At 40.6% G+C, this 25,102-nt stretch overlaps 3 protein-coding genes across 3 annotated transcripts; 2 read left to right on the top strand and 1 right to left on the bottom strand.

Moving 5' to 3' along the window:
• Window positions 1-228: 228 nt before the first annotated feature.
• nonC (serine/threonine-protein kinase Smg1) lies at window positions 229-22,602 on the bottom strand. Its single transcript, XM_014232555.3, has 10 exons — window positions 22,369-22,602; window positions 21,826-22,267; window positions 19,396-21,766; window positions 15,672-19,334; window positions 6,134-6,471; window positions 5,282-6,074; window positions 4,213-4,788; window positions 3,102-4,148; window positions 1,492-1,954; window positions 229-1,433 (listed from the first exon to the last, which is right to left on the bottom strand). The coding sequence occupies exons 1-10, from the start codon at window positions 22,406-22,408 to the stop codon at window positions 1,228-1,230; spliced, it is 9,939 nt and encodes a 3,312-aa protein (XP_014088030.2). The 5' UTR covers window positions 22,409-22,602; the 3' UTR covers window positions 229-1,227.
• Window positions 9,244-12,771, top strand: mAChR-C (muscarinic Acetylcholine Receptor, C-type). Its single transcript, XM_014232532.3, has 3 exons — window positions 9,244-10,213; window positions 10,289-10,607; window positions 12,168-12,771. The coding sequence occupies exons 1-3, from the start codon at window positions 9,576-9,578 to the stop codon at window positions 12,579-12,581; spliced, it is 1,371 nt and encodes a 456-aa protein (XP_014088007.3). The 5' UTR covers window positions 9,244-9,575; the 3' UTR covers window positions 12,582-12,771.
• A 1,688-nt stretch (window positions 22,603-24,290) lies between the features above and the next one.
• LOC106616085 (uncharacterized) lies at window positions 24,291-25,045 on the top strand. The gene is made up of 2 exons (XM_070110246.1): window positions 24,291-24,641; window positions 24,712-25,045. The coding sequence occupies exons 1-2, from the start codon at window positions 24,365-24,367 to the stop codon at window positions 24,963-24,965; spliced, it is 531 nt and encodes a 176-aa protein (XP_069966347.1). The 5' UTR covers window positions 24,291-24,364; the 3' UTR covers window positions 24,966-25,045.
• Window positions 25,046-25,102: the final 57 nt, after the last annotated feature.

Here is a 25,102-nt window from a genome sequence, read left to right as displayed (position 1 = left end):
AGAGAAGGCGCCCTAATTACTGTTCTTCTAGGCTGTCGCAATAACTTCTTTCTACCTCACACTAATTTCGGAACGCTTTTTCATTTTGTATTCATTCGAGAGGTAATTGTAGATAGTAAATAAAGAATGAATACAAAAGCAATTACCCCTGGTTTCCTCTTTCAACACTGAGTAATAAAACAACATTTTTTTTTGTAATTGTAGATCAAGTTCTATATCGACGAAGCAGTTACATGTATTGTATAGCTTTTATTTTTTTTTTTATTATTTCACGGCCAACTTAATATTAGGTCACCAAGTAGTTTTCTATAGATGTTGTTGTAAATCTCTGACCATAGAGACTACATGCTACAGGCATATTAACAAATTAAATTAAAATTTTTTAGTGAAATGATAATTCAAAACGAAAAAAATATATGTATGTATATTAAAAATTTTATAGTAATGTAATCTAGAAATAAAAATTCAGCCCGATTCAGAAAACGTGCGCACACAAAAAATATTCACCATACAGCTCCCCCGCAAAACACATGCACACCACCACCACCGTGTATATATGTCGGCCAACTCCTCCCTTCAAGTACACATTCACACGCACAAAAGCACCGCATACCATAAACCCCAGCTTGTAGTGTGGCGCATAGCAGCAAGGTGAAACGGTTATTTATTGAGCACAGACACGCTCAAAACAGCGACTGAATTCTAATTTTCAAAACACCCTCCTCCATCATCCGAACGAACAATCCACCCAACGTCTAAGCCAGCTATACCGAAAATGTTTTGACCGTGTTTTTCTAGTTGTTGTTGTTGTTATAATGTAGGAGACTAGATGCAGCTACAGTGTTGTTGATGCCACAGCAACGTCAAATGTTGCGCCCATGCTTCCTCCTTCCTTATATGGACAAATATTTCCAGCTATTAGCTGCTCCCGCAGGTTACCCCTTAGACGTCGCTCGCTGATATTAATGATGATTGTTGTATATATATACTTAGGTATATATACTAAGTATCGTATGTTGGTATGTAACGGATGATCATAATGCTGTATCTTCCACCTGGTCGTCTTGGTCCTCCTGCCGCGCTCTATCTTCTCACTGCTTCTCTATCCTCGCTAACTGTTCTTGTCCACTGCATTGACTGCCGCCGTTGCTGTTGCTGCTGCTGCTGCTACTGCTGAATTGAGTTAAGTTAAGGCTTCCCCATATATGAAGCCGTTTCGTTAAGTGTTTAAACCCAAGGAGTCCAGCCTTCGTAGAGCACAGCTAGATTATCGGGATTCATTGCCTCGCGTAGAATGTAGTCAACTTGCTCGGCAATAGTACAGCGTCGATTTGAGTCTGGATCGCGACCTTCCAGCTTCATGCGTACACGCTTCCAAACAGACACGGCGTAAGCGTTGCGTTTCTGCTCACCCGGATTGTTGGTTGTGCCAGCTGAAAGTAAAGCCACAAAATTTGAAAATATTCACCTTAAGTCTATAACAACACCTACCTTTCTTATCAACAGCCCCGTCATCCGCCGCTGACGCCGTGGCTTCATCTTTGTTGCCTATGGATTTTTGTGTACCCTCCAAAGCCGCCGCATAGCTGCCTTTGTTGCGCAAAGGCGAATCAGAAGTTCTGCAACTGGACGACGCACCTTCACAGTCTTCGCTTCGGAAACGTTGCCCCAACTCTAGTACTCCAGCATAGTTTTGCGCGTTGATCGCAAGGAGTTCATGCACTTTGGCCTTCAGCTCATTGGGCGGGGTTTCGCTGATGTTACGCCCAAGTAATTGCATCTGCAGCTCCGATAATTTGTTGTGGAATGCGCGAAGTGCGTGTTGTAGATCACGCGCATGCGCGACAGTACCAACTCTATCCACAGCTGCAGAGACGCGTGCATTGCGATCATTCTTGGTGATCGCTTTGAAGATGTGACGCATTTCGCTACGTATTTGTGGGTCCATCAAGGGCTGTATTGAAGAAATTCATGTTAAATATGTAAGGAGAAGATGTTCAACGCGGGACCCATTGCACGTTGTAAGAAACTATATTATTTGAAAATATATTCTATAAACTCGTCTAAAAGGGGCGGCGACTAAAATTATTTGCTCATATATGTGATATACACGATTATGACTCACATAACCTCAATATAAACTTTTCTACTAAATTACCTAACTTCTAACCGTACCGTTATATGGAAGGCTGCCTGCTGTTCTTATTAATAATTACTAATATCAGTGGACCATTTTCCAAATGTCTTGAATATGTTGTCATTGAGTTTTTTCTAACATTTTACGATGCTCTATCTAAGGAGGTCCAAGAAACGGATCATTTTTTCAAGATTATATCAAATTGATGTGGCAATAACATCGTTTAATGTAGATCCAACACTTATTGACTTTATCGGAAAGTCTATACAAGTAGTAGTTAAACATGCTCCAGTGTCTAAAGCCGAATTATTGAAGGAACAAGACACAGCACCGAATCTATAATACCCTGCACAAATAAAAACGGTTTCTATATAAGGAACTTGATTCTGATCTATTTGTATGGCAGCTATATGATATAGTAGTCCGATCTATATTCAGAGATTGTACCTTTGTCATAAACAATAATCTATGTCAAATTTCGTGTAGATATCTTGTTGAATAAAAAAGTTTCCCATACAAGAATGTGATTTTAATTGGTCATACAAATTGACAGCTATATCCAAATATCCTAAAAAGACATGTGCAAAATTTCAAATCGATATCTCAAAAACTGAGGGACTATTTCGCGTATATATAGACAGACAGACTCATCACGCTGACTATTTTGATATACTGGATGATATGTTTTATTGGGTCTCCGACGTTTCCTTCTAAGTGTTACAAACTCCGTGGCACTCTTAATATACGCTATTCAAGGTATGAAAATCGGATCTAAACGGGCATCCTTTCAAACAACCTTTTGCCAAGTGGTGAGTGAATTTTGGAGGCTAAGAAAGGCTCAATAATTTTTTTATGTGTTCATAACGTTTTCTTTCATGGATCCTAAAACAGTTTTCTCCTCAGCTGTTACAGCAGTACGTAAAAAAATTATTTATATATATATAATATTTGTAAAGCTACTCACCAGCATCTGCTGTCCCTGCTCGAAAAGTCCCTCTTTCAGAGCATCTTCCTCATGCTCCAGTGTGGCCAGTTTGCGCTGTGAAGCGAACGTCATTTCATCCAGCAAACCAGCAATATTCTCTATCCAACACTGATCCACTTTACCCTCCGGATCTAAGAGCTGCACAATTGATTGCTCAATTGGCGTAATACTTGCGTTACTCTGCTGCACTGAGGCCACGGCGTCCTGCCACTGTTGCAGCACAGCGAGAAAAGCATTATCAGCCTGTATGCGATTATCCTTGCTCTGCAGCAATTCGAATTGCAACAAAGCATTGGCATAATCGTATATCTGTGTAGCCGATTGCAACAGACCATTGTAGCGCAGCAGCTGTGCCTTTACACATTCCATAAAGTCGGCTTGCAATGACAGCAGACTGCCATTCGATTGCAATGCCCAGTTCAGCTGCTGCGTCACGGCAGCTGTATACTCCTCCACATCTTCGTGTATCTTTATCATTGTGTGCTTCCAAGCGCTCACTGACTGACTGCAAGCTTGCACTGATTTCAGCAGTTTTTCCTTCGGAAAACCATACATCAACTGTGTTTCTGTCTGCTGCAGCGCTGCTTCATTCAACCAAAAGTGTGCGCTGCCAACGAGCGCGCAATGTTCAGCCCATTTGGTGTGCAAGAGCACCTGCATTTGATAGTTCTTGCCGCTGAAACCTTGCTGTAAGGCATGCAACAGATTCTGGCATAAACCCTCGGCATTCAACAGTGTAGCAGCTTCCAAGCAACGCAAATTCGGGTATTGAGCGGCGAGCGTGGTCAACCTGCCGTGTAGCATATGCGCGAAAAGTGATGGCAGGCCGGCGAGTATTGTGTGTTGCATGGTGTAAATGTAATCGTTAATGGATGCTGAAAAGCTACGCACATCGTATATTTGTTGTGTGTCGTTGTGTAGCAATGCTTTAACATTATCGCGTGCCGAACGGAAAATATTGGCGATTACATCATATTTCAAGGTGTTATCGATCATTGATGTGGCGTTGGTAAACAAGCGGGATTCCTATGCATATGAGAAAGATAAATATAAATGTCACAACAACAAAGCATTAAAAAATTGGCATTACCACGAACTGCTTGAAATTGGATTCGCCCATTCGCTCCAATAGTATTTCCACAGTGGGTCTCAATAGTTTCACACGCGTTTCGAAATCATCGAAGAGCGCGTAAATTTCGTTGAAAAGCAGCGACACTTCAGCACTGCCGTTATTCCTGCGTAACGGTGAATCGGTAGGGTTCGGCGCATGCGCACAAATTGCAGCCAAAGCTGTTTGCACTTCATCGTCGTTGTCTTGCATGTATAAGCGCACAATACGTTCAGGCAACGATTGTTGAAATGCTGTTTTCAAATTATGCAACGATTGCAGCGTTTCAGAGAGTGTGAGTAAATTATCGTAATAATGTTGATCCGCATCGGGGAATGCTACTTGACACATTTGTTGTAGCATTTCCATGAAATTCAATTGTTGATTGAGCAGATAATAATCTTGTGTATCCAAAGCACCCTCTTCGAAGAGCAGAAACGAATCATTAGTCTTCGACAGCGTTTCAAGCATGCAGGATTGCAGCGCTTGTGTGTGGGTGTCCGGATCTAAGCTGATGAATGTGTGTATTGTGGCGACAGCGCCATCAAACAAAATTGACTAAAAAAAACATTATTGAAAAAAAAAACAAGAAAAAACGTTAACTTCGGCTGCAATGAAGCTATAATACCTTTCACAGGTGCATTTTTTACAGCATAAAAGGCGATAAAAAGGTCTTAATCTTTATTTGTTTGTATGGCAGCGATATGTTATAGTGGTCCGATCTGAACAATTTGTTTGGAGATTTTAGCGTTGTCTTGGACAAGAATCAAACCAAATTTCGTGAAGATATTTTATCAAATAAAAAAGTTTCGACAAATGAGCATTTTCTAGCGGATAAAAGGGCGTTTGCAAAATTTCAGATCGATATCTCAAAAACCGAAGGTACAAACTTCGTGTCAAACTTAATATACTATGTACAGGGTAAACAAATAAGTTCGGGATTTATTAGTACAAACTCTTGTATGACAGTCGACCAAAGAGCAACTTCAAAGATATAGGTTCAACTTTTAATAACCACACTTTTGTGTCTTAAATTATTCTCAACACTCACCACTTGATTCGATTGATCATTCAAATCGCTAATAGCCGTGGCCAATTCCATATTCGCCTCAATCCACACTTTCTCCAAACCAGCTGCATACTGCATGACCTCTGACTTCACGCTATCCATATCAACTGGCGCGCTCTCTTGCCACTGCTCAATTTGCTGTTGCAACTCGCTTACGCTGAGCTCTCCGCATAACAATTCACGATAAGCTTTCTCATATTTGAGCAAATGGTTTTCTAGCAAACGTGAGCGTGGATAAAATTGCATAACACCGATATATTGTTGCAACAGATCAATGCATTCCAGGGCGCAACGGCACTGTTGATAGAGTGTATTATCCATTTCCTTTCGCGTGAAATCACACTGCGCATATAATTGCTCCCGGCCACTCTGCTCGAGCAGGCTGTGGAGTAATTCGAATTCATTTGTGTGTACATTTTGTTGTAGATCGCATAGCTGCAATTGTAATACTGTCAATTCGCTTGTGGCAGAGGTGGGTAGCAAGTGTTCGAAATATATAGTAAGTATAGCATTGGTGTCCGTCTGATATTTTTGCACATTTTCCTTCATCACATTGAGAGCACCTTCGTCACGCTTACAACTGTTGTAACGATCGGTGATCGTGTTTAACGCGTGACTACCCATCGCTGTACCGAGTGCCTGCAATTCGCGTATCATTGCCGATTGTTTGGTAATGCGATCGCGTTCTTGCTCTTCTCGACGTATCTCGGCTTGCAATTCGATTAAATGGTCGAGCGCACCTTCGATCTCAGAAAAACGCGTCTGCAGATCGTCTCTGTAGAAGAGGAGAGCGAGTTAAAAAAAAAGAAAATGCCAAAAAGGCATTCCTCTCACCTGTATTGTGTCCAAAATGGTTTGAGCTCGTGCAGCCGCACTTCTAGCGACAGTCGTGTGTTTTCCCAATTCGGTTTTCGCTGCATTACGTCGTCTGTGGGTCCATTGGGTTTTGTGTTACCCTCCTTTTGTACGCTCGCCGCCACCGCGTCCAATGCATTCAGACTCAAAGCAGCTGCGTGCGCTGAGGTGGCGCGTGCTACAGTCGTGGTACCATCGTCACTTACCGTCCAATCAACTAAGGGATCATAAACGAATGCCTCCAGCAGGGTGAGTAATGTTTCACGCTCTTTACGCAATATTTTTAGCACATGCTCACAGCCCAGGCGGTATGTGCCCTAAAAAAACGTATGCAAATTCAACTTTAGTATTTATTTATTTAATTATATTATTTAAGTGTATTAAGGCGATTACTAGCTCTTGTGTAATGTAACAACAACAAAGTAGGGAATTTCATTTATAGTTCAGAATACTTAGAAACATACTCTTTATCATATAATATACCACGTACCCCCTCGGATAACCTCCCGCGATGATAGATTAGTGATTAAGCTTCTTATCTGAGAATACAATGTTGATGTAGCCATGCATTACAACAACTAAGCTCTGCAAATTGCAGCAGTATGCATACATGTTTTGTTAGCGGTTTTTATCGTTGTTTTGTTTTAGACAATATTATAATATACAGGAGAGTTTCCTCAGTTGGTCAGAGCCAAAAACTGAGATATTAATGATTTTTACTTTTTAGTTGACAAAAATTTTGTTTGCAGTTTTATTTTGCAAAAATATATACTCAGAATAAAAATAGCTTCTCATTCAGTAGCTTCCAGCCCCAGAATGAGAGTCACAAGATAATGAAAATTGGCATTAATCCCAGCCAGAAGCTATAGTTAACATATGATGGACTTGTGCTTTTATCTTTACTGAAAATTCGGATAATTTAAGCATGCTGGACTTAAAAGAGCCTAGTCAAATTGAACGCCGATCTTATTTCTCTCTTATTTGATTTCATTCTTTAAATATAGTATTCACTTTATTTAAAATACACTCATCGGTTCCAAATCTTATACTTTCGGAACATATTGCATAGAAATATAAAACAGGTTGAACTCAGTTGAAAACCGCACGCCCACCTCTTATATAAGAACTAGTAGATCCGGTCACGCGTTACTGTGGCTATAATGAACTATTTGATACAATTAAAATATTATTTACGAATAAAGGTGAAAACGTTATTGCCGGTATAAGAATCCAAGAGATTGTACTTGAGATTATACTAATCTTTCAAGTTGAATCAAACTGGACACAATGTGCTAAATTTTTCTAAACGGTTCGGTTCAGTAGTTTAGGAGTTTACCCCGGACAAAACGAGACATGTAATTTATAACTACTAAAAATAACCTTAAATTTAGACTCGGAACGCTCCATAGCTATCTCTACTTACCACATAACTTTTTATTGAACTTCCCAAATAATAAATTAAGATTCAACAAAGCTATACTATAAAGAAATTGAGACCACCTAGATCGTATATGAGGATTTCTAATCTTCCGATATACTCGTATATCATGTTCAAATCGGTTCTATTAGTTGAGGCAATTAGGATATAAGTCGAATTATCACATTTAAAAATTTGGAAAGATTAAATACAATCGAGTTTTGAATGAATTTGATACAGAAAATGAGAGAAACATGCACATAACCTAGCACGAAACAAAATGTTCGGATCAATAACTTATATTTATTATTCAATTTCAAAAATATTCATACAAGTTACAGTTTACATATAGGTTTATATGAATTTAAAAAACATAGTCAGGCATTTATTGCACCTAGCCGAGGCGGAGTTTGGATGGAACCTTTTAGTGCAAGCGCAACAAAAAAAACTCATCCGGGCCCGAATTGGACTCAATGCCAGCGCGGTCAGGAAGATGCGGAGAAACCCTGCTGTTAGGAGTTGCTACAGTGATCACAAACTTAACCTAAAACGTACCGATCCAAAGTGGGTTAGATCGCCGAAGGGGTTAAATTCCCGTGACGTAAAAACGGCTGTCGTGGGGGCTCACACTCCTCCACTAAAACCTCAGCAGCAATTCACTAACAGAACGAAGAAGTACAAACTGGATCTTAATATCATAGTCGATGACGTTAAAATTCCGACTGTCAACAACTCTAAGATTTTAGGTATTACATTCAACAGCCTGTTCCACCCTGAACGATTACAGAATGTCTCTTGATGTCTGCTATTCAACATTTACACAGCGAGACCATTCCTGCAGTCGTCTGCTTGAAGCGGAGGCGCCTCCTAGGAATATCCAGAGTTCTTTACTCAATTACGACATCGAACAATACGTCGACAAGACTTCGGACGCGACAAACTTTAGACACGCACCAACCGCCATTCACAATGGAGCCATCAACAGCTTCACCGACTATCTTTTAGGGAATGGCGTACTTCAAGTTAAACCACTACTCATTGCAGGCGAAGAGCTCGAGTTACCCCGAGAATCTAGAGTAACCCGTGCGCAACTTCGTTTTGGATAATGTAGCAAATTAAACCTCGACCAACCGACTTACTAAATATCTGTCCAACATGCAACGAATCCCCGAATGACTATAACCACCTCTTTGCATGCCCAGCGAACCACATGCGAAACAGCACGTTTACTGGGCCTACTGTAAGATGACTTCGATGGCAGCCAACCCGAGCCTTACTACCCAAGCGGAGACTAGATAACCACTACGACAAGAATATTACAGCTCTTCAGTGCAGCCGAAGTTAACAGCCTTTCTTTTTTATTCGCCGAAAGATTGTTTTTACAACGTCAAATCAAGTTCAAGCACAAATCACTGCATTTCGCACAAATCACTCTTTAGTCGCACTTATTTTTTTTTTAGGTAGTTGCTTATAGGAGAGATTAGAGAGAGGAAGGCTTATGATAATGATTGATGTAAATTGATTTAATGTATAAAACGTGTTTGCAAGTATGTATGCATATAAATATTGAAGTTTTACTTAGTTGTAGTGCTGAAAAGATGATTGCGCACATTCTATAGTACACACAATATTAAATCGTCTAAAAGCTTTTAACAATTATTTAATTTAGAAAAACAACATTTTCACTTTCACCTGTGTAATAACCAAAATTCACTTATCAGCGACGGAGCAGGGCACGTAATCGCGAGTATTTCCCCAATGATGGAGTGGATATTTATGAAATGAAAAAGGTGAGATATACCGGAATATTATTAGTGGCGTGGGAAAATCAGCAATGCGATTATGGAATCCACGACCAACACAGAGCGCAGTCTTCTACCAGTTGCCGAGCAGTTGACACATAAACGTTTTTAGAGGTGCGGCAGACTATTGAAGGGTCTCATTCCACTTCTGTTTTTGTTTTTTTTTTTTGTCTTTTTGTGAAAAAAATAAACGCATTTGTGAATGTCAGTGACAGCATTTTTAACGCTTTTCAAATATTATCATATGTTTGAAGCGGTTGATCAACAAAAATGTGATGCGCGCGAATTAACTTATTTACAACAACAACGGCAAGCAAACACAATAATGACAAACAACGAAATGGAATTGCAAATAAGTGCAAATATCCCGGCAATATTGTTAGACACGATAACAACAAGCACAGCGGTCGCAATAACAACAACAACTGCAGAAACAGTAAGCTCCACAGCAGCAACACTGTCTTCTGTAACGCCTAATCACATCATCCCCGATGGCATCGCAGAGTCGACCATATTTTGGGTCACCTGCAATGTGCTAATAATGGTTTGCATACTAGCTGGCAACGCGCTCACCATACTGGCCATAACCACCTGTCGCCGTTTGCGCCGCCTAATCTCAAATATGTTCATACTATCGCTAGCGGTATCGGATTTTGCAGTCGGCGTGTCGCTACCCTACCACATCGCCTTCTATGTTGGTCCTAATTTCGGCCAATTGGAACATCTTTGCCTGCTGCGATTTTTTCTCATCATTTTCTGCTGCTGCGTTTCGATATTGACTTTGATCACGATCGCTGTGGATCGGTATATAGCAATTGTGTATGCGTTGCACTATCGGCGGTAAGTTTTACCTGTAACCTGTAAGACTTTTTTATGAAAAGAAAAAAAAAAAAAAAACACACACATTTCCCACAGTTTTATGACGCGTCGCGCCTCCTTCATCATAATCGCATTGAATTGGACCGCAGGCGCCACGGTGGCCATTGTGCCGGTTTTTTGGAACCGCTTTAAAACCGCGATCGAATGTGAATTCTATCAGGTTCTGCCTACTTGGTATATGTCAGGCATCATAACGCCGGCCTTTGTCATCATTTGGTCGCTAATGCTCTTGATTTATTGGCGTATAATGCGTGAGGCCGCCAAGCAGTCGGAACAATCGCGTTGCAAGCGTGAAGTGCAGAGTTGGAGCAGCAAAAAGCAGTCGCGGCGAATGCCAGATTGGAAATCCATGCAGGTAAGCGTATAGTACGGCGCTTATTGCCGTTATTGATACTGCCATTCGAATTGTTTTTGGTGATAATCAAACAATAATGTGCCGTATGTACAGTTACGGACAGCGAAAGAGTTACACATGCTTAAAAAGTGAAACATTACAGTATTGGAACAAAACGTCAATAAATAGACAGCTGCCAACTGACTCTGCGAGAGCGTTGCTCGTTAGTTAAAACAAAACGAACGACCCAGGAAAATATACGAGCTGTCCTGAGATAGTCTGCGACGTATGTAGGCCCCAAGCTATTTAATTTGCGACTCCCTTTTTCTAAACTCTTTGGAACGTTATGTAACAGACACATGAAAGTGTTTTTAGCAACACAGCGCTTAGATCATCTAAAGACTTTAATAATATATAATATGCTGTGGTCTTTGAGAAGTTTTTACTTGTTCCACGGCTAACCAGGTGTTTCGCCATTGGAAGGCAATAGTCAGCAGTCTTTTTTTGGCTACTAGTATAGTCGCCTCTACCTAACACAGTAGAATTAGCACTTTTACTTAGCCTCTCGTTGATTAACTTCAACGAACTCGAAATAACGATAAGCCAGACGAATTGCCTCTGCTTCACTCGTTTCGATCGATTTTAGAGGAGAGAGGGAGAGAATGTCTCATTTAAGTGGTATGACCGCGTGCTATTCTATCTCTATGAAAGTAGGCAGTCTCTAAGTCTTGTACCTCATTTAGCATTTGGTTTAAGGTATAGTAAGGTACAGTAAAAATAACTCCATTATTTTATTAAATTAACAGTTTTATTTAGCATGGATATATTGATCAAATAGGCACCCTTTGTTCGATGACTTGTGACCATTTAGAAGGTAATTTCATAATGCTATTCGCATAGAAATCCTCCGCCCTATTGGCAAAACTGAGATAGTCAATTTTTACAGATTTTGTTTTGAGTTAATGTCGAACTCGACGACTTCCATTATTTTATCGAAAGTTTCGACAGTTGGCCTTCTAGAGCATAAGCTTTTTCAACATCAACAATTACCGAAACAGAATCGATGATAGTCAATGACTGCCAAAATAAACAAAATAATGCGTGAAAATTATGTAAAAATCACTGACTACCATGCAGATAAAAGAGTGTACCTATTTTAATGACCATAGATGTACAACATTACATTAACATTGGTTGTGCGCCTGTAAATAGGCAACAAACCTGCGCTTATCGCGCTCATAAAACAAAGTGAAATGGCGCTTCTATATCAATGGTCTCTATAAATAATCGTAAAATACTTCGGCAATGTCAAGAACATTAAGGAGCATAAAACAAATCGCTGTCAAATAAATATGTACATAAATATGAAGCTGTCATAAAGAGTTACGACACACAAAACATGATTATAATAGACTTTTACAAGCACCTATTTTGACAAATATTAAACGAATATAAATTGTCAAACGCCGAACACTATTCGCGCTCTACGTCTTTCATACATATGTATATATTGTATACATAAATATATATATATATATATTATGCTTGTAATAAACAGTTACTTTCACTATTCATTCACAGGTTGTCATTTTCATCATGGGCTGCTTCTCCATTTGTTGGCTCACCTATTTCATAGTCGTTTGCATGGAGCTACTGAATGTCTACAATATATCGGTGATGCTGTATAAGATAGCCTTCTCCTTGGCCATGTTCAATTCTGCTCTGAATCCGGTGATCTATTGCTGGAAGAATACAACGTTTCGACGCGCCTATTGGCGTTTGTTGCGGTGCAAAAATCCGAATCGCAGCAAGCCGAATAATATGGATTTGGTCGTATATAGCGTGGACTCAGTACAAAGCTCGCCGCGACGGCATAGCACTGTAACAATATCCATTATACCAATACCGTCGGCTGAGCCGGTCAAACATAACGATGTAATTGAATGTAGTGGGCTGAACAATAAGGAAGGTGAGAGTGAAGTAGTGCAGATATGACTGAGGCGAGTGAGAGCCAAAATAGGGTACAAATAATATTTAATAAAAGTAAAACTATGAAAAACTTCAAAAAGTGTAAAAATTGCCAACAACTATAAAAAAAAACATCTAAAAAGAACTGTTAGAAAAACAAATGTATCAAAATTATATTTTATCTTGAAAACTAATATACAAACATATGAAAAGCCAATTGTACTAAAGCAGAAATCTTTATTATATGTATATGATTAAAAAAAAATTTTAGAGCTCATTAAATATATAAAAAAAACCGTTAACCGAAGCTATAATGCCCTTCAGAAATAAAAAGATTCTATACAAGAACCTGATTTTGATCGCTCAGTTCGTATGGCAGCTATATGCTGTAGTAGTCCGATGGAAACAATTTCTTCGGAGATCGCACCGTTGCTTTGGATATTACTCCATGCCAATCGCAAAGATATATTGTCAACTAAAAAGTTTCTCGTACAAGGACTGTTATAGTGGTACGATATTGGCGGTTCCAACAAATAGATAGATAGCTCAAAGTCTCAGACGGACAGATAGGCGGACATGGCTTAATCAACTCAGCTATGTTTCTTCCAGAACGTTTCCTTCTGGGCGTTACATTAATATACCACTTTCAAGGTATAAAAAAAGATAACTGCTTTCAGAAAGCCCGGATACCAAATATAAAAGTAATTGCAAATAAAATTAGTCTTAAATACTTAAATACTGCAACATTGAGTGACCAAAGGCCGGGTCGTCCAGGAGCTAATAATCGTGCTGAATTAATGGAGAAGTCCCTGAAATTATTGATATCGATGCTAATTTTACTATGAGAATGTTGGCTGAGGGTTTGAATACAAGTAAAAAAAACTATTTGGAGAGTTTTAACTGAAGAGTTGAATAGGGAGAAAGGTCTATGCGCGTTTTGTTCTACACGAATTAAATGAGGACCAAATAAATTAAATAAATAAAAAATTAAATGAAAAAACGGATTTCTACCACAATCAAACTCCGTAATCGCCTGATCTATCAGCATGTGACTATTTTGTATTACCAAAAGTAAACACCAATATAAAAAGCGCATTTTATGATGATATCCCAGCCATTGAAGAAGCCGTAACCGAGGTGCTGAAGACATTTCTATAAATGACATAAAAAATCTATGCATGATTGATCGTTTCAAACGTTGTATTGATCGCTTTTTATTTTATTGCATCTTCAAATACATCTTTGAAAAATACGCTCTCAAAATTGCGAGTTGAAATCTGTTAAATTACGAAAGTTATCGGTTGGAGCGGTGTTAAACGCACTGGTCCGCCGCGGCGTGGCGTTAATGCGTTTTCCTCAAAACCACGTTTTTCGAGTTGAGCAATCACCATGCATTTTTACACATGTTTATCAGGAGTTTGTGCATTCTTGGTACTAGAATTTGGCAAAAATGTTGAAAATTTGTAATTAAAAAAATAATTGCCAACAAAAAAGAGCCAAAAATCGATTTTTTGAGCTCATAATTTTTGCATTTTTCATGTTTTCTCTATTTTTCTAGTCCTACGGATGCGGAAAAGTGTACAGATTCAGAAAATATTTTTCGCTTGCGTTTCAGATTTTATTTACAAATGTTAGGACTTCCATTAAGAGGACGAGTCGTCGCAGACCTGCCGCCATTGTTCGTACCCCCTTTACTTGGATCACAAAAAACAAAGTGTAAAGTTTCAATGAAATTTTTCCGACAACTGAATCGGTTGATAAACCAACCCACTATAACGGTTATCTTGAAACTACTAAAAGTGCGATAACTTACTGAAGAAAACCATCAGTAACATTAAATATTATAACCAAGAAGGTTGTTGTTGTGGTTGAAGTGGTAGAAAACATCCCTGAAGTAATTTGGAGGAATGCTGTCGAGTTGACAGTCCTTGGCCGGATAAAACTGCGGGTCCGTTAGACTCGAATGTCGTTGTAACGGATGGCCAGGAAGGACTTCATAGATAACGGTGTAAAAATGGACATGGCCTACCTTTAGGTGAAGTCTTCTACCAGGTTCTGCTCGAACCATTTCAACCAAATTAGGTGTTACATTGTGAAATGAACGACTATAACCACGCCTACTTCCAGTATTTCACAATTTTAAATTCCATGATTATTTCACTTTACATTGTATAATGAAGTTACGGTATTAAAACTTAGCACAAATAAAGTCTTTAAGATATGGCCCCCAGATACAGAATATGTGGAGCCCAGTGCCTAAGGCTGACTTTTTACTGAAACTATCGTGCAATCTATTGAAAATTAGATCTTTTCCCAAAGAAAATGGCGCTTGCATCAAAAATGTATCAAATCTGGTATATATCTCTGCCATTAAAGATTTATAAAACAGCGGTTTTGACTAGCCGATCGAAGATTTTTTCTCGCCGCAATTCTACTTGTATTATATCAGCTTCGGCAGCCTCACTACACATTACTCCTCATTTTTTGATACTATTTTCTGCCATTTTCGCTTATTTACTTGATATTGCTTTAATTTTTTACTTTTTATTTTATTTATTTTTTTAATTTTTTTGTTTTTTTGGACAATTTGTAGTGTCTAAGACAGCTATGATAATGTGATAAATTTCCCTACCTACAAACAGATGGCGCTAAATCAGAGTCGCACAGGGAGATTTCGAGTAGATAAGCTTCAAATCTCCTCGGTGACGAGATTAACAAGTATAATTTTTGTATGGCGAAACCTTGCTAAATCTTGTAGATTAGTGAGATAATCTACTCAACAGCCTAAATCTCGTGATTAAATGTCGGTCGGAAAATCGTATTAAAATTCCGTGGAAACATGTTCTCGAAAATACCTATCGCTATCACTTTAGGATGTTTTAAGTAGTATATACGGACATCTAAGAGGCAGTAGAAGCACTAGGTGATCCTTGGCGAACAAACACTTTAGACTTAAGAATTTTCAAGAACTTTCGTTTTGGGAAAACATTTGATTTTGATTCTTCGAGAAAATCTTATCTACATCTTCTTTAATCAGTTCGGGATTGTAATACTATATGTATAAATAAGCAACTTTCTTCAAACATATAGTATATGCATTAAATATTTTTGACTTACCTCAATCCCGGTTATACCCAAGGCTTCCTCCAAATTGGGTGTCATGCGGAATGGCACCTTCTCGGGCACACGCAATGTTTTGCCCTTCTCGAAGCACACATTATAATCGATATGCACGATTTCGCCCGAAGTCAAATTGATCAGTACATTATCCAAGTGACGATCGCCCAGCCCGATAACATAGCCTATAACGGACATTACGGACATGGACAGCGAGTAATTGCGCACCGAGCTGCGCCAATCGGCCGCCGTATTTGCGAAGCACCACAACTCTTTGGCGAGCAAATCGCGCGGCGTCTCCTTGATTAACTCCTCAAGCACACGGCGCAATATGGCAAGTGGCCACTGCTTGCGTGGATCGGTAATTTTCATGCCTTGCTCCGCCAACAACGGTGTCAATTTGCTGTAGAACAGCTCTGATGGACGGGTGGCAGCCGGTGCGACTTCCGTTGATTGCACGCCAGCTTGCTGTGTATTTTGACGTTCCTTTTGTTGTTGTTTTAAGGCAGCATCACGCTGTTGCCACTTCTTATAGATGGCAAAAAGCGGCGTCACACCATCAACCCAACTGATTAGACCGGATTGTGAGCCCAGCGGTATGACTGAGTAGTGGTGCGCTTTGAATGCGCGTGCGCGCTGCAATGAGTCCACGCCCATATTGGCGCGCGCCATCATAGAGTTCGAAATCGAAAGGAACTGCATTATGCGCTCGTCCAAATGCAGATCTTCTAAGCCCTTAAATAGATAGGTGTATTTGCGTCCGTCGCTACCGTAAAATGCCAACTTCTTCGGTTTGGTTTTGGTTGGCAAAATATGTACCGCGCTGTCTACCGACCTTATGTAGACGGGTTCCTTAGCGTAGGTGTCGACGCCCGGCATGGATATGGCCGTGTTGCGCATATTCTCCAACACCGGACTGAGATCGGCGATTTTCAGTGTGGATGCGTAGCCACGCAGTGAGCGCTGCTGGAAAACACCATACAATTGCTTGATGCGCATCCAACCGTCGAACGGTTTAGCGGGATTAAAGGGCTGATTCAGCTCATTTATTGTGCTGGCGATTAGCGCGCTGTAGCGTTCTTGGAAATTACGTTCGTAATTGGTGTCAGCCGATTTTGAGGTAACCGCGGCAATGCGCTGCATATCATAGACCACGTGACTCATCAATTTCGCGTACTTAGCGATTATTTTCTCTGATGCGGTACCACCGGCCTTCTTTAATTCCGCTTCCAGCGCATTAAACAGTGCCGCATATTCACTGTACAATTGTGATAGCGAATGCACCCAGTATTCCTCCCATAACAGTGTAACGCGCTTTAATTCCTTCACTAACAGCTGCACATGCGCTACTGTGTCTGGCGCTTGCTGTGACAGCGTTTGCAGCAACGAACGGAAACAATTCGACAGCTGCGTGCTAGACTGTTGCTCTTTGTTGTTGCTAGCGTTGGCATCATTTAGCGTATTGCCAAGGAGCGGTGGCGTAGACTCTTTTAATTCCTGATGCGCGCCCACCACAGCAGGGAATATAATCAAATGCGGACGATCCTCCGCCAAACGGCAAAGTAGATCTGCGACGCTCTTACGCACATATGGCTCATGATGACTGAGTCGACTGAAGAGCTGCGGTATGATGACCTTCCATGGGCGCAGTGGTGTAGTGCGCAAACCCTCCTCCAACACATCCTGCAGGCCTGCGGCATATTTGACAATCAAGCGCAGCAAGCGCAACGTAACGGTAACGGGCGTACAGTCACTCAACGTATTCTTCGCCTCACATTGCGACGTGCCGATGGACAAATAATTGAAATAAGCTTTCGTCGCCATTTCATAGTATACATAGACGCTACGATGCGCCTGTCGCCATATCTTTATGATGCTCGCTATTTGCTCCGACGGCTTATCGGCTAAGATGTCGACGCGTCGCAACGCCTGCTCTATTAGCTCGCTGGAACTGAGCTCACTTTTTTCAATATCTTCCTCTGCATCGATATTGCTCAACTGCTGACCATTCAGCACACTCACCACCTGGTTAATTGCCTCATCGCTCACGCTGCCGCCCAGCACTTCGCGTATCGCTTGCATATCACGTTGCCGCAGACCGCTTTTCATTTCGTTCGTATTCTTAGCTTCCATCAGACGTTTGCCCCAGCGGTAGCACCAATTACCATAGGCGAACCAGGCATCGCTGGAGTTGCTCGACTGACAGATGCTGGCGTTGATGAGCTTGCCGATGGCTTTCTCTGCCGAAGGTATGAGCGTACTAACGGCATCGTCAGCGCTCTCTTTCACTAAATGCACCGTCACGTCGGGCAGGTGTTGCAACAATTCTTGCATTTCCGTCAAAGCCAGTGCAGCGTTCACATTGTTATTGGGCACGGTTGTGCCGATCACATTATGACAAGTTGTAGAGCCCGTGACGCGCGGCGACAGCCAATCGGCTAATGTGAGCAGCATATCAGCGCTGCTCGGTGGATATGTGGCATGCGGTTGCTCTTGCACTTGTTGTATAATTTGTGTACAGTAAGCAGCGCCGAGGCTGATGGCATTCATTTGATTGGCCGAATTGACATAGGAACATTTCGCTAACTCGCTAAAGCCGCGCACCAGATCGGCATCATGTACGCTCACGGTGTACTCATTCTCACGCAACATGCGCGCCACCTCCGAGAGCGATTCATCAAAACCTTTTAGACGGAAAAAGCGTTGCAACATAGCGCGACAAAAACTGCCGTTACCTTCGCGACGCGCGCTATTCGCTACATCCAAGTATAGCGCATAATGACGCGCGGCATCAGCCGACGAGCCCAAGCGCTGCTCAAACAAGAGCGTCCACATTAGGGATTTCAATAAAAATGTAGATTTCTCTGTATCATTCGTATTACGCATATCATGCATGCGCTCGGCATACATACTCTGCGTACAAGTCAACTTTTGCGCCACATGATTGAGTATAAGCATATCGGTTAGCGCGTTGCGATGCTCACCTACGCGCATGCGACTGTGATAGGGCAACTCTTGCACACCGCTGCGTATACACGCCTGCACGTCTTCGCTAAGCGGCGGCGTCGACATGGCATCCCATTTAAGCGCATGTGCAACGCAGGCGTCTTGTAGTTGTTGCGTAATATAGTAGTAGGAAAATGTCTCTGGCGCCGGCACGGATGATTCACTGCCTGCACCACTGCTATTTGGCGACCAGCTGGTCAAATCCATGATGGCATTCTGCAGCGCGACACTACGACTGGCCTCACTCTCGTAATCATCCACGAGCGCTTCAGCTAATTCGTAGTGTAAATCATCTGGCTTTTCGGCGCTTTTATAACGCGCATGAACGCGACGACAACGCGCCCACTGACTGGTGTAGTACAAGCAGTAAATCAACTGCTCAACAACAAATTCCTTGCCGCGTGTATCCAAACTAGACTCGTGTTCGACGAGAAACGCTTCATAGCTGTCGGCGGCTTGTTCTTTATGCCCAGCAGCTTGCTCAGCAGCGTACAAAATCCATACGCAGCGCTTAGCGGCTTTCGGATGCTTCGTTTTCAGCCAAATGTAGAGACCTTGCAGCGTGCAAGACTCGTCGGCGCAGAGTAACGCCCACACCAGCATGATTATGGTATGATCCAACTGCACGTCGCTCAGTTTATCCATGCGCAAAATGACCTGCAAGGAAGATTTGCTTGTCAAAAAAAAAACATTTTATCAGTTTTATCATTTAACTTACCTCCGCGTTGCGTACAACCAGCTCCGGCATCATGCTGTGCATTGCAATCAAATTAACGCTCGGTCGTATGCGATTCAGCCACTCATTGCAAGTGTGCGCGTTGATGCGGAAGAATGTTTTGATCGGCTTCTCCAGCGCTGGTATGGCGAACGCGGTACCTTCGGCCGCATTATAGATATGCTTCTCCAGGCTATCGATAAAGCCGAGCAGCAGGCGCGTATTACGTTGTAGCGACATTAAATTCGACAGCGTCACTTTGCGTGCCGTGCACACATTGGTCAGACCACTCTTTGTAGACAATATACGCGCATACTTTGAGATGACTGCCTCTATGGCAAGAAAGGTCTCCTGCGGTTTACCAATTGTAGTGCGCAACTTATTGCGTACACATTGACGCGCCGCTTCGTACTCTAACCAAAGAGCAAGCGCGCAACAACTACGTCTGGCTGCTGCCTCATAGGCCGAGCAGTTCTCACGTGAACGCGCCACCCAACACTTGTCGAATACCTCAGCGGCGTATTGACAGAGCGGTTCGTATTCACCACAGGTCGTGTCCCTTTCCAGGCGCTCAAGAAACGGTTTGAAATACTTGTTGCGCAATGGCGCATTGTATGCGGTGGAGCGATACCATTGCATTAGATCGTTGAGTTCCAATTTACGCACACCAATGTCACTGCTTATGCAATCGGACGTTAGACAGATGGTTAGCGGTAACTTACCCAGTATGCTTGTGTACGCGCTACGTACGCGGGCATCATTCGCGTCCAGCATAATTACCGCTGCTTGGCGAAAATATGCCAAAACTTCAGCATTGATTGTGGCATAGTCGAGCACAATTTCTATGCATTTGGCGCATTTGAGTGACGACGCGAACACAGCTTGACTTATGGACTTGCAAATGGTGATGAAGTTGGCATGTTGTTGCAAAACAGCGGCATTTTCACGGCACTCAGTTAGTATGTAGCTCACCCAATCGAGCAGCAAATTCAAATTAGTCACGTTTAAATCATTCGCAGCGCTCAAAATGCCAGCGAGAAATTGTAAAATCAAACTGAAATTCTCCGATGTGGGTGAGTTGTTTTCATCCAAAGCGTGTTTCGGTGCAAAAAGCGGCTCACTCAGCAAACGCGATGTTGGCCGAAAATTGTGATTCTTTTGGCAGTGCACGACAAGTACACTGAGCAACGCGTTATGCAATGTAGGATGGCGTAGCCACAAGTGTGTAGCGCCCGCTTTACAATTCGTAATTAAGAGTTCCAAAATCGAAGGATATAGCGCGTACATGCTAATAATGGACGATGTTTGTGTGGCCAACACTGACAAAGCAGTCAGATAGAAATTAAGCGTTGCCTCAGCGCGCAACATCTTGCTAGTTTGGTCAGCAGCGTTGATGTCATCATACGCTTCCAGCGTTGCTATTGCATTAAACATATCGGCGGTGACATGGCGATAGATCTCCTGTAGTAATGGCACATTTTTTATCATTAATATTTCGTGGTACACCTTCAGGAAGAGGCGTCGCAGATTGTCGTTATTGGTGAATTTGATAGCGGCCAACGGATTGTGTGTGGTTTCAAATACCAAAGTGACTGTGGATAGTGGCAGTTGTGTGCGCAGCTGCCTAAACACGCAAAGTATTAGGTAAAGTAAGCTCTGTTTAGGTGCATCACTAAAATAATTCACTTGTTTCATTTGCAGCGCTATTAGCTCTTCTATATTCACCATATTAATTATATCGTAACTATTCGTGTAGAGTAGACAGAAAAAGTCATTGATATTCATTATTGTATCTTCACTGGCTAATGTAACTGTTAGCGTTTGTTCAGCTGTTTTGGATATTGTCATTGCTGCTTCATTCACAATACTTTGGCCCACAATCATGCCGACAAATTCGACGCGATTTGCTAAAGTTTTCAAAATTGAGTTGAATGCACCAATAAAGCAACCGATTCGCAATTCTACTTTTGTTTGTTGATTTTGTGCGCCAACTTCGCCACTGAGCGAGTCTGTTGGTGATGGGGAATGCGAAATTTCATCACCCAATGTCACAATATCCTCTAGAAATTGTCCCAAAAGTCGAAATGTAAAATCCAATTCTTTCAGAAAGTATGGCGCAAATTGTTGCAATGCAACGGAACAGTGTAATTTAAGGTTAGCCGACTGTTCGACCTCTAAATGCCAACCAACAATAATATCGACAATATCCATGAAATGTACTTCGAAAGCGCGCTTGTAATGTTTTGAAAATTCGGCAATTGTCTCGCTGACGGCTATAAAGATTTCGACTACCTCAGCATTTTCCAAGTAATCTTTTAGTACAGCCAATAAGCGTTCGCTGTACACACTTAAATCCAAATTGACGGCATCGCAACTGTGTCACAAAAAAATGCATCACAACTAAAGGAATTTGAATATTGCAAAGAAAATTACCTGAATGTGGTTTTGAGCGCTAGCATCACATATTTTCGAATCGACTTACACGATTGATACGCTTTAATGACATAATTTTTGTAGACTGGGAAATCATTACGATTAATATAGCCCATTAGACCCATTATTGCGCTTGCCTTTTCCAAACACTCTTCCGGACATTGTTTCAACACGTTTATCATGTTTTCCATTAGTAAATCGAAGCAACGGCATATGTATGTTGCATTTGGCTGCGCCCGCACACCTATTTCCAACTTGTTGCAAAGTTCCAATGCAGCTGTCGCATTGTTTTCCGATTGCAGACGCCGCAATATTTTCGATATTTTCATGTCTTCCCCATAGATATGTGAAACAATAAGTGAGGGCATTTTTGCTGTAGGCATCTTTTCGCCCAATGACAAATGATTATGTTGGGGCTGTGTCCGCACGTTGTTGACTGAGCCTGATCGCCGTACCATTTATAGGAGGGACGGGTAGGCAGGAGGTAACAATGAGAATATAGCACATGTACACAAAACAAAAGAAGTTCAACACTTTAATTACCTCCCAATCGAACATCCTGCATTCTACGCTCATCACTCATCCGTTGGAATACTTATTTTTTATGAAAGTTACAGTTACTAATAAAATAGCTCAAATTTATTTCGAGGAAAATCTCACACCAATGTTAAAGACAGTTCAAGATAAGGCCACGAAAACAACAAATGCGAAATAACGAGTATGTTGCCACATGTGACGGAATTCAATGTGTAAGAAAATATCTTATTTTCACAAAATTTCTGCATAACTCGCTTTTAAAGTATGCATTATAGGAAAATGTTTGATAAACACTACTTTTTTATTAATTTAATTATTTATGTATGGTTGCTGAGGCTATTTATATAAAAAAAAATGTCGTTATGATCGACCATATGTTTTAGTGGAACCTATTTTAAAGCGCGAACACCGCTGCTGTCAATTTGTGGATTCTTGGAAATAATTTTGAATTTCTTATAATCGATAAATTCAAGGTATAAAAATATTTATCGATTTTTAGAACGCAATACTGCGTGACTTAGGTGAATGATTTGTAAATATTTTAATTTATATGAAAAATAATGTCCATAATTTTTGTTAGAGACCGCATTTGTAATATTCTATTGATATTTAGAAAGAGTTTCAGTAATTGCTTTGCTTTGGAACTGTATCGTATAAAAATGTCATTATAATTTATATACTTTCTCTGGTCAAAGACACAGACCACAGAGTGTGCTGAAATTTCGACGGTTTAGAAATACATACATATATGTTTTTTTGGAATTCGAATGTTAATAATAACGAATAAAAACGTTTATATAATCACATAAATAAAATATCAAGAATTTGAGTGTGTGTTAAGATTTTTATATTATATGGATTGCTTACTTCGTTTTACTGCTGTCAGAGCTGCTAAAAAAGAAAAACTTGGATCAATCAAAGGAAATGGCATTTCATAATAAAATTGCTTAACTTGAGTAACCGCGCAAATTTAAAAATTCGAATTTCAGGTATTATATAATAAAGCAAGCACCGAGAGAACATTTAATATAGGCCCGGTTTTCACATACATATGCACGTATGTGTATTAAGCATATTTTGTTTTTAATCACAAAAGGAAATTGTTTTTAATTACAAAGTTTAATTACTGTGAGGATCATGAATCGGACATTGAAACTTAAAAAAAAAAACGTAAGCGTCCGTGAGGAAAATTGTGGTATTATCGTAGGGTTGTAAGTTCTTCGCTAGGCGAATACGGAATAGGGGTAAGTTTAGTAAGCTCAAATGCTCTTGCCCTCAGGGTATATTAAATTTTCTATGATCCATCACAATACAATTATTGTATGTAAAACTTTTTTAATTGACGAGATATCTTCACCAAATTTGGCATAGATTATTGTCCAAGGCAACGCTACAATCTTCGAATACATTCTTCAGATCAGTTCACTATAGCGTATAGCTGCCATACAAACTTACCGATCAAAATCAAGTTCTTGTATGAAACCTTTTTATTTGTGAAGGGTATTCTAGTTTCGGTGTAACCGAAGTTAATGTGTTTTCTTGTACCAATTTATTTATATCACTCATATATGTATGAAGCGAAAATGTTTAAAACATTTATTACCGCGGATGAGAGTTTGCGTTGGATGATGAAAGCGTACTATCACTAGCGCAATAAGAAAGAAATCATTATATAGGAATCAAAGATACTATAGTACCCACAATTCAATATCCTCTATATATGTATGTCTTTTATATTTTAATTAAGTTTTCTATATTGGACAGTGCAAAAACGTAGATTATTGCATATATTCATATGTCAGAGTGTAAATCAAATGTAAGCGTAGTCATGTGATAAGAAACGTGAAAGATAACTTCCATAGACAACGAATTTCGAAGCGGCACATATGTATATATCCGTTGCGTTCACTATATAAGCTTACCCAATAGAATGCTTAATTTAATTGTGGACCCAAGTTAACATTAGAATTGTGCAATAACCTGAAGCACATTTGGTATTAATATGTACGAGCGCATAGCCTTAATAGGCCTATTGGCTCTAGTGTCTTGTCTCTTGGTTATCAATGCAGCGGAAATACGTCAAGAGCAATTAGAAGATGGAAAAAATTTAATCGTGCAGGTGGTTACAACCGAGGAGTTGGATAAGATTTTGACGCAATATCCCAATGCTGTGGAAATGAAAGCGACAATATCAGATCAAGAAGAGATTAATGGCCGTGCGCTGCACCCACGGGGCAGAAGTATAGTCACCTATACTTTGGGTAGCGGTAGAGAGAGTGGTATGTTGAATTGGACATTTTTTTCATAATTTCTTTTATAATATATTGTGCATTTTTTTTCCGCCGCCAGGTGACAGGCTCGTATCGAGTGAATCGAGCACAAATGATTACGACCTGCCCACGTCGTTAAGGGTAACAGTTAGATACCCCAGCAGCGGCACTGGCGCCGTCATTACATATGTAAAAATCACGACCTATCAAAGCAATAACGATGGACGCGCTTATGTCACAAGCGGTGGTATCGGTCAGCGCAGTATTGTTATGGTAATTGAGGCGGTTAGAACCACTTACTTCGACTTTTACTCTTATATTTATGGAAAATAAATTGAGTTTGCAGTAATGTAATAACAAAACCGTTAATAGCAAATAAATTAAGAGCATATTAGCATCGTGGTACGGCCAGATTTTGCTTGGAGTTTTCTTAAAATCTTAGATCAAGGGTATAATGGGTGTTGAAAGTT

This window comes from Bactrocera oleae, chromosome 5 (genome assembly GCF_042242935.1).
Source record: "Bactrocera oleae isolate idBacOlea1 chromosome 5, idBacOlea1, whole genome shotgun sequence".
NCBI lineage: Eukaryota > Metazoa > Arthropoda > Insecta > Diptera > Tephritidae > Bactrocera > Bactrocera oleae.
Note: the sequence above shows the minus strand (reverse complement) of the source record. Positions and strands in the feature narration are given on the sequence as shown.

What these genes read in the sequence shown, in the direction of transcription:
- nonC (XM_014232555.3), bottom strand. Translation starts at nt 22,408, where the DNA reads ATGAGTGATGAGCGTAGAATGCAGGATGTTCGATTGGGAG. An exon ending in AGCAGGGACAGCAGATGCTG is followed by an intron (nt 1,955 to 3,101) that starts GTGAGTAGCTTT and finishes TCTTCAATACAG; the next exon opens with CCCTTGATGGACCCACAAAT. An exon ending in CGGGGCTGTTGATAAGAAAG is followed by an intron (nt 1,434 to 1,491) that starts GTAGGTGTTGTT and finishes CTTTACTTTCAG; the next exon opens with CTGGCACAACCAACAATCCG.
- LOC106616085 (XM_070110246.1), top strand. Translation starts at nt 24,365, where the DNA reads ATGTACGAGCGCATAGCCTTAATAGGCCTATTGGCTCTAGTGTCTTGT. An exon ending in GGGTAGCGGTAGAGAGAGTG is followed by an intron (nt 24,642 to 24,711) that starts GTATGTTGAATT and finishes TTCCGCCGCCAG; the next exon opens with GTGACAGGCTCGTATCGAGT.
- mAChR-C (XM_014232532.3), top strand. Translation starts at nt 9,576, where the DNA reads ATGTCAGTGACAGCATTTTTAACGCTTTTCAAATATTATCATATGTTT. An exon ending in TATGCGTTGCACTATCGGCG is followed by an intron (nt 10,214 to 10,288) that starts GTAAGTTTTACC and finishes CATTTCCCACAG; the next exon opens with TTTTATGACGCGTCGCGCCT. An exon ending in CAGATTGGAAATCCATGCAG is followed by an intron (nt 10,608 to 12,167) that starts GTAAGCGTATAG and finishes ATTCATTCACAG; the next exon opens with GTTGTCATTTTCATCATGGG.